Genomic DNA, 10,121 nt, shown 5'->3' on the forward strand with positions numbered 1-10,121 from the left:
TTTGGATGCATTGTGAATGGGAAAGGGTGAGAGCACAAAACGTGCGCTGACTATGACTTCCTTTGTAAGACCTGAGATAGTTCCTCCTTCCAGAATAAAGGATCTCTCCACATAGACTTTTTGTCCATTAGTCAAATACTTTCAGGAAGGTCCTCCACAGTCTTTCCACAGTGGGAGAACTAACAACTTCAAACTGGGTTTGAAGGCTACCTCCTTACAGTCAATTGAAGAAAAAACAGTACCTTCACCCCTAACAAGGTCTGATCTTGGCTAAGCAATTCCTCCTGCTTCATCTGGATGACCACACTTCTTAAAGTGCTTGGAATTTAATGGTCTCTCTCTTTGTTGCCCTGTAGATTCTGCTGTGTAGCGTGTATCACCTCCCAGAATAAGCCAACTCCTGAGGCACATTGTGAGCTCACAGTATGAAAAGGTATAGTAAAGCCATCTCCTGAGGTCTTCCTCCTCCACTGTGTGCACACAGGATTCCTTTTCATTTCTACACATAAAGTAACACTACTTAATGTGGGACACATCAGAATTTTTCTCACCTCATTAAGTGGACTTGGTGTCTACTGTTTTCTGAATTGATATACAGCCTACATTCTAACAAGCAACGTACAGTGGTTTAAGATTCTCCATAGCTCTCCCATACTTGTATACTGTCTTTACCTTTATGAGTACAGCCATGCTAAATATAGTTTTGATTCACATCTCATTAATGACTAAATGATGCTGAACATCTTTTATTTTCTTACTGGTCATTTTTAGATCTTCTTTGGGAAACTCTCTATTGTGCATTTTTAAATTGGGTCATTTTTCTTTATACTATTGTGTTCTAAGAATTCTTTGTCTGTTCTGGATCCTCGTGATCACACACTTTACAAACATTTTCATCTTGAGGTTGGCTTTTGATTTTCTTGGTAATAGCCACTTAAAAGTAAGAATATTTTTTAACTTTGATTAAGTCTAATTTGTCTATTTTTCTTTGGTTGTTTGTGCCCCAGGAGTTATATCTAGGAAACCACTGCTTAATCTAAGTTCTCAAAGACTGAATTTATTTTTAGTTAATCATATATTTATGGTTTTGTTCTAGGCTTAGCATATATAAATATGTAGAGAGGCACAAGTCAAAATTCTTTCTTTGTAACATGGGTACCCAGTTGTACCAGCAGCACTTGGTCAATGATCATAAAGACTAATTTTTGGCAGTCTTATAAAAAACAAATCAATTACCCAAAGAAAAGTGGGTTTCTCTCTAGACCTTTCTCATTAGTGGTTACCTATGTTTTGATTTGTTCAGTGACTTGTCTAATGCATACCTTTCTTCTCATCACACTGGGAAGAAATAGACCACATGCTCATTTGTGAACTAAACATTGACGAGGGGACAGATTACCAAGTAATGGGATAGGGGCCTGCTACCAGGAGCCCCCTGGTCTATGTTGGGAGGGCTGAATGCTCAGGATGGTTAGGAAGAATGAAGGTGGCTATGGATATTACGAATTATAAACTGAATTTTTCCCATCAACATTTAATAGTATATTTTGATACCTATTTTTATAAGTAGATCTTGACATCTGTCATTTCTTGCGTATATCCTAATCACTTCATCTTTTCAACTTTATTATTATTATTATTTTATGTGTATGAGTATATTGCCTGCATGTATGTGAGTGCATCCGTGTCGTGCAATGCCACGGAGGTCAGAAGAGGGCTTTGGATTCCCCTGGAACTAGAGTTAAGGACAGTTCGCAGCCGCCATGTGGGTGCTGGAATTGAACCCAGGTCCTCTGCAAGGGCAGTCACTGCTTTTAACTGCTGAGGCATCTCTCCAGCCCCATCTTCTTTTCAACTTTTATTAGTGTTAGGAAGTATACTGAGATCACATCTAACACTGTTAAATAATTTAAACAAGATCATGTAACTGGTGAAATGTTATAGTATCAGATTATTATTTTACTAAAGAGTACTCTATGGAACAAATCTGAAATGAATCCCATTATATTTTTATCCATTGAGTTAACAGAAGTATGTTACAAGGGACCCCTTATTTGACACACAAATATCTTGAGTTCCCATGATGATAGCTTTCTGATTCCAACTTTTGGCAATAAATGTCCCCTGGTTTGCATACAACTGGAGTGGTGACACTACGTAACTGAGAGGATTAATTTATTCTGAAAATAATGTCCAAAGCTCAGTAAAGTGACTTGTAACAGAAGAATCTAAGGCTTAGAGGAAGGAAAATAAATGTTACAATAGCAACCGTAAAACATATAGGCATAAAATTAACATAAAATGTGCAGAGCCATTATAAAAGGAATTACACAACTTTGAGAAGTAATATACTACAATAATCACTATTATAAAAATATCCATTAAATGCCACTTATACTCAAACTATCCTTAATTCATTAAAGTATGAATACTAAAATAAATGTAAGTGAAGTAATGGTCCAGAACAAGGTAGAAAGATGAATGGGAAGAACAGCTGCCTAGAAATACACATTTTAGGAGTCATCATTATGGCTTTTTAAAGGAAGATAGTTCAGTTGATATAGAAAGAATGGCTGTTTCAGAAAATGTTGTTGGGTCATATGCCTAAGGAATGAGAAACCATACTTATGTAGACAAAGTGTAGACAAAGTACCTGAGGAAATGGGCTGGAGCTAAATGTGGGGAAAGGAAGAACGAAATGCATCTTAAAAGTAAACACAGTAAAGGGAATGCTTTTAAGATTCTGTAGTGGATAAAGTCTTTTAAATTAGAAATAATAAAGGCAACGGGGCTACAGAAAAATAAAGAAGCTTGGCACAGCCATAAAACACCATAAATAAAATTAAAGTTCAAAAGACAAAAAGGAAGATTATTTTCCATCTATACGAAAGATGACAATGTCATTTCACAATGTCAAAAGATTGGACACTCCTGTTTGGAGATTTGGAGTTTTGGTCAAAGGTTTAATAACTGTCCTCAGCTTTACAGATTTATATTCTGACTGTAAAGGAATTAATGAGGACCACAGCAGAACCAGTAGCAGAAGGCTGGTAAGAGGAATGAAAAGTCAAGAGTGCTGCTTCAAATGGAATTTCCTTGACACTGGAGGTATTTGTGGTACCTGAATAGCAGTTGGTTAGGATGCTTTAAAAAGGGGGTTAGTAATGATGATCTACTATCACTCTTGATTCTATCATAGTTCTATCAGTTAGGTAAATACTGCTTTATAAACCTGGAGCAACAAATCATGTTGCAGAGGATTTCTACTAATTTCACGATAACTTATTATGCCACCATTAGAGTTAGAACAAAGGGATTATTAGAAACATTGGATGATTATGGTAACAAAAAGGGCACCTACCTGTCTGGAAAAAGACTCTAGAAATAATTGTCCGACACAGAGGGCAGGGGGTGCTTGCAGGATTGTCTTTGGCCAGAGTCCGTAAACAGGGCTCACAGAAGATGTGGTGGCAAGGGTAACACATGTAGGGGTTGAAATAGACATCCAGACACACTGCGCAGATGTAGCTGTCCTTTTCTTCTGTGTATTCATTGTCATCATCTGTACTCATCTCATTATTCAAAGTCTACAAAACAAAAGAACATTCTTCTTAGTTTAGTAGAAGATTGGCTTCTCTGAGAGAGACTGCATTTGTATTTTGTTAAATGAAATTATTTATAAGAAGCACATTCTATCTGTTTCTGTAACATATCCCAAGTGACAGAAATGCTGCCTTTCAAAGTGAGAAGAAAATGAAAATAAACATGAGAATCCCAGAAGTCTAAATAATTCTCTAATATTTATATATAATACTAAATGATAAACTATACCTATACATAATTAAGTATACCTGAGGCTTTAACCAGCACTAGTAAAGTGTTACCTATACTAGCATCAGGATTACATATCTCCTCATCCCGCAGCGAAAAAGGTGATTGTCACCAGGTTACAGTGGCTTTATATGGGCATCTTATGATGAGAAGCAAGGGCTCACTCCATCCTCATCCTGTACCCAGAGCACTTCCTATTCTGTACTTTGCACCTTTCTGTACCCAAAGCCAAGAAAGTGCCAAAGTTGTCAGAGTACTGCCAGGAGACTTGGTAAAGGAATGTGGAGTAATTATGGAATTAGTCTATCAGCTAGGAAATATGTTGAACCCCTTCCCAAATATAACAGTTTGGGAGAGGCAGCTCAGAGATTAGTAGCACAGATATAGGAACAGATTTCTTTTTACTTAACCTCACAGTTCCCAAATCTGTGCAGCTGTGAGGATTAAATGAGGTTATCTACTTAAAACATTTAGTTCAATACCTGGTATTAATGTATATTTAATAAACATTAAACATGGCCACTCTCTTCCTCATCTGCTCCATGCCACCTCCCCTTTCCCCACAGGGGCTCCGCAGTTTCTGCTAAACCCTTGAGAATATTTTTCTCAAGCTAGGACTGGCCTCAGCTCAGTGAGGTGCAATCGAAGTCTGTTGGGTTTATCTTTTTCCTCCTCACTTTCATGAGCTCAATGATGACTATTTGAATGGACTTTGCGTTTAAGAAATATCTGTAAGTTATTATGACATTTAAAGGTATGTGAAGGAGCAAAATAACCTTAAATACAACACACAACAAAACAGACAAAAACCAACAACCAGCCCTTTTGATAGGATTTGAATTTTTATCTCCTCTAAACTTCACGTTGAACCTGATTCCCTAGTGCAGTGTATTAAAAGTGAGGCACAGGAGGTGATTCCCAGCCTCTTCAAGGACTGAGGAGCAGCACTCATCCCACTCACTCTTCTACTCTTCTGTGGATGAAGACCCAGCATATCCCCTTTGAGAGAGAAATCAAGGCACCACAGTTGGAACAGACTGGGCCTTCACCTCACACTGACCTTCCTAGGATCTTTCACGTGGGCTTTCCTGCCTACAAAAATGTGAGAAGTAAATTTCTGTTTTATAAATCCCCCAGTGTATGCTATTTGTGTTACCGCACCAAGTACCTTGACCCATTTGTGCTGGAATAACACAATGGGATAAATGACTCTCTGACTTATCCAAGTTGATTTACTTTGCCATGGCCATGCGTCTTTTATGAAGGGTTCAGTGAAGTCTTCAGCCAATTGATTTTTAATTAGATTGTCTATTTTTCTTATGGCATGAAGGCATTTTTATCTAGCTATTTGTTATACAAAATATATTTGTTTGACTAAAAGTGTTGCAAATATTCTTTTTCTTCCCTCTGTTTCACTTTCTCTCTCTTTTCCTAGTGTCATCCTTTGATAAAATATGTTCTTAATTTTAAAGTATCTTATTTAATCACATTTTTCTATCACAGTTTTTTCATTTTGTATGTATTTAAAAACTCTTGTTCTTTCTCAGAGTCATTAAGATAGCATTATTTTGCACTTCTCACTATTTCAATCACAGAATATACCTGAAATTGATTCTCATGCCTGGTGTGTCTTATAGACAAATTTCATTTTCTTGTTTAGACAGTTATTAACTGGCCTAGCGTACTTATTGCAAAGACTTTCCTTTACTGCAGTGCTCTGAAGTGTTACTTTGTCAATGACAAAAGACCATTTATGTGGGTCTGTTCAGTGTCTTAGTCATTCCTGATCTTTCCCAAGACAGTGTAAAATTTAGAATTACTTTATCATGTTCGATTTTATTTTACCTTATGTATATGAATGTTTTGCCTGCATGTATGTAAGTGCATCACTTGCATGTAGTGCCTGTATAGGCCAGAAGAGGGTGTTGAGCCCCTGGAACTGGAGTTATATATAGATGGTTGTGAGTGGCCATGTGGGTGCTGAGAATCAAACCAGTGTCCTTTGAAAGAGCAAGAAGTGCTTTTAATCACACTGAGCTGTCTATTCAGCCTCATGTTTTGAAGGTAAAATTTTTACTTTAATTATTTTGAGCCTACAGATAAAATGAGGAAGTGTTAGAAGAAGGCTTTATAATACAAAGCTTTTAAAATACATGAGCCTGGTTAATTTCCCCATTTACTACACAAATATTTAAAAAATTATCTCGATACAAATCTATTTTTATTTGAGCCAATACCCTGTCTTTTTTTTCAATTTCTATTTTTGTTGAATTTTTGTGCATTTTATACAATACATCTTAATCATAGCCCTGCCTTCCCTATCTGTCCCCATACCACCCCCATAGCCCATCCATAGGACTTCATGAATTCTGTTGTATATGTTTAGGTCTATTGAGTCAAGTTTGTGTACCCAGATGTCCCTTGGTGTGAGTTCATCCACTGGAACTTGGTCGGTTTGTCTACTTTTAAAAAAATATTTTATTTTTTTGAAAATTTTAAACATGAATACTATATTCATATCATTTCCATGCCTCCCTCTCCCTACCCCAACTCCCCTCTACTCTCTTTCAAATTTATGACCTCATCTTTATTATTCTTACACACACAAACACACATGTATATACACAAACACACGCAACCTACTGAGTCCATTTAGTGTTGCTCATATGTACATATGCTTAGGGCTGAGCACTTGGGATTGGATAACCTATCATGGAGCTCACCTCCAGAGAAAATGGATTCTCTTTCTCTCTGTAGCCACTGATTGCCTGTAGCTTTTCAGCTTGTCTCTACTTTTACTGCTTACTCCCTCTTCTTACCTAGCCCCTTCCTACTAGAATACATGACATGTGTGTTCTAATATCTTTCACACCCAAACAGGTAAAGAAAAAATGGCTCAAGCTCATGCTGTATATCTCTTCTCTCTTCCAACAACAAAACTTCCTAGGAGACTTACTATGTGTGATTTCTGCTTTACTTTCTGCTCACTTTAACCTGCCTTCTATTTTCTTTTTTTTCCAAGTAGAAAAAGAATCAAAGATAAGAAATTTTATTTTGTTAAGTGAATATCCATTGTTTACAAGTGGCGTATTGTCAAGATAGTACTCCAAAATGCACCCAAATTATGAATTGTCAAAAATATACAATTTTAAATAATTTCATTAATATAAATAATGTTAAACAATTTGGAGAATGTAGGCTGCAGACTTCTCTCTGAATCAAGGAATCCCCTTACCATGCAAGAGAGTATAGCTAGCTCTTGCCAAGCTCTTACAGAGTATAAAGAAACTGCCACCTGGGAAAAGAATCACTGCAATAGTTATCTTTATTGTTAAAACATCAAATAAACATCAAGCACTTATGATTTATGTCCTTAAAAACATAGAATGGAATTTAGGAATACAAAATTTAATTCATGGATTTCTTAGTTTCATATGCCCACCTTACTCAACTTTCCCTCTGTTTTGAATGTTTCACTGTGTCTGTCAGATGGATGACCTCAACATTTATCTTCAGAAGTGTGAAAATTAATTTCAGATAACTCTAGGCCATCAAATACCTCAAAAGCATTAAAGAAGCCAGCCCAGAGTTAACTGTGGAAAGGAGGAGAAATGTTAAAAGATTTGAATCCTTCTGAAATGCTGTATGTCAAGATCTTTATTTTGAATATTCAGAAGTTTTCTTTTCTTTTTTTAAAAAATATTTTTATTGCACTTTTGTAATTTCATACAACAGTTCTTAATCAAGGGTGAGAGAGGGTTAATGCACCCCTCAACTCTCACCAGTGAGGCTTCCATGTACATCAGAGTGTGATCTACACAGGTGGCCACAACTGGCTAAGTTTTGGAGAATAAGAGACTGTAGAATGTAGGATGGGATTCCTATATGGAACCTCATCCACCCACAGCTCAGGGACCATTGCAGAAAAGGAGGTGGAAAGATTGTAAGAGCCAGGGCTGGTTCATAAACACAGGGAGGTGGGGGCTTCTAGCCCACTGGAGGCTTGCTGGGTAAGTCTGTAGCGGCAGTGGCATCAATTGAGGGACCCATGTCAGTTCAATGAAACAATGAAACAAGGGCCCAAAGGGGAGGTGAAAAATAGGTGGCAGGCCAGCACTAGACTAAGAACAATTTGAGACTGATTGCTGCTGGGTAAGGAAGAGTACTTAACATGTATGGTGGACTACATAAGGACCAGTGGAGGGGAGGGAATGGAGAAGGGGATCTAAATTTTTTAAATTGAGCTTTTAAAATTTCATACATATCTCACTCAAATCCAGACCCCTTCCCCCATCCATGCCTCCCCCATTCCCCCACCGAACCTTGTGTACTCTGCCATACAAGCTGAGTCTATTCATTCAGGTGTTTGTACCCAAATGTCCTTCAGTATAATTTGTCCCCTGGAGTCTAGTCAGCACATCTAGAGAGCGTATGTAAGGCATACTCTTTCTCACCCAGTAGCAATCAGTCTCCAATAGTTCTCAGTCTAGTGCTGCCCACCACCCATTTCTCTCTTCCCCTCTGGGCCTTTGTTTATAGGCACAATTTAGTCACTAAGTGGCTGTATAATAATCTGAATTTTCTTTCCTCGTAAGTACCACTGGCAGGCCACAGTATTTTTGAACTGGACCATCTCTTCTTGGTTTTACCTAACCACATCTCACTTCACTTTCTAATCTCTTGTTCATGGCCGCTTGATAAAACACTGTGACCTCATTGTACCTACATATATGCCAGAAGTGTCTTGTGAGATTTTCTACCATTGCAAAGTAAATTCCCCCTATGAAACATTAGATGTTTAGAATATCATTTTGGTGTAGCATGCATTTTATTGCACTGAAGATAAAACAGAAGGCATTAAAAACCATACATGTTAATTTTACAATACCAGCTTCAAGAATTCAGGACAACTTTCCAAAGAATAACTCATAAAATAATTCCTTGTGAAGTAACTGAATCCAAATTCCTTCTGAATCTCTTTCTGCTGTAAAGTTTGAGTACTCAAGACAGCAGTTATTTTGGAAAGCTTTCTACTAGGTAACAGCAAGGCCAGCCATTGCTGCCTATTTCCTCTTCACGATGTCCTCTCAACATTCTCAAAACACTCTCTTTCAGATTTTCCAGAGAATGAAGCCGAATATAGAAAAAAGCCTGAAAACAATATAGGAAAAGACTGAAGTGTGCATTGACTCAGGCCTCAGATATTTGGTTATTTATTCATCCCTTTTGAATATTGTAAGGGTAAGTAACAGTATCTCCAAGGGTAAAGTTCAGTTGTCATTTTGTTACATGTTTGCTTCTTTTTCATTCTTGTAGCTCTGTATATTATATAGTAAAATGGCCCCATGTTCTATGTTAAGTTTAAAACTATTTAGGCAAAATTTATCATCTTATATAAAATTATGACATTAATTTCTTTTTTTTTCTTCCCAGAGGAATAGGTTCAGATACATGCTGTGTTTGCTAAATCTTTTCTCACTTTAAAAAAAAATTTATTTATTCGATAACCACTTAGAAGAAGCATTGCCCTACATCAGCATTGACATATTCAATAACAATTTTCTGAGCTAGGCTGCATCTCTTACAAAAATTGGCTGTCCATTTTTAGGTTTACAGTTGAATTATTACCATTATACAATATTGTACTTATTATAAGCCCTATAAGCCATAAAATTAAATGAGGTTTTAACCTTTAAAAAAGATCTCCAATTCATTATTAAAATACAGAGTTTCATGCAGAAAACTTCATTTTTAATACAATTGACATTAAGATGTTTGCACATGCGTTTCTAATGTGACAGTTGGTTACATTCTGAGCTCCTTGGCATCTGAGCATGGATATAAAGTCATAGGTAGATTTCAATAGTAATGTTTTTCACATCTACTAATTATTATGGAGCAAATTTTTATGTTTTGAAGAATTATTATTTTTTAATCATTCTATTTTTTTTAATTTTTAATAATTACATGATTAGAAGCTTTTCACTATAGCTTTAACATATTCAGTAACACACTCCAGAGCAAGAGTACATCTCTTTCACAAGTGGGTCCAAGTTTCTAGGTTCCCAGTTGAATTAATATAGTAATATATTATTGAACTCAGTATAAGCCCTGTAAGACATAAAATTGGATGAGTTTTTAACCTTTAAAAAAATTTCCATTTCATTTTAGAATATATTGTTCCTTGCAGAAAGACTCATTGTTTTTGCTACCAACATTGAGATGTTGGCATTTATATATCCAATCTGTATGTATCTGATTATTACTAGTCATAATCGGTTGCACTTGGA

At 36.5% G+C, this 10,121-nt stretch overlaps 1 protein-coding gene across 4 annotated transcripts in view; it reads right to left on the minus strand.

Moving 5' to 3' along the window:
• The window catches only part of Rnf180 (ring finger protein 180), a 166,503-nt gene that overhangs the window by 42,749 nt on the left and 113,633 nt on the right, over window positions 1-10,121 (minus strand). For all 4 annotated transcript variants that reach the window (XM_029557855.1, XM_017795285.2, XM_008856273.3 and 1 more), the window contains exon 6: window positions 3,362-3,587. In XM_029557855.1, coding sequence (XP_029413715.1) covers window positions 3,362-3,587 — 226 coding nt within the window. The remainder of the gene's footprint in view (window positions 1-3,361; window positions 3,588-10,121) is intronic.

This window comes from Nannospalax galili, unplaced genomic scaffold (assembly GCF_000622305.1).
Source record: "Nannospalax galili isolate Female #2095 unplaced genomic scaffold, S.galili_v1.0 scaffold751, whole genome shotgun sequence".
Lineage (NCBI taxonomy): Eukaryota > Metazoa > Chordata > Mammalia > Rodentia > Spalacidae > Nannospalax > Nannospalax galili.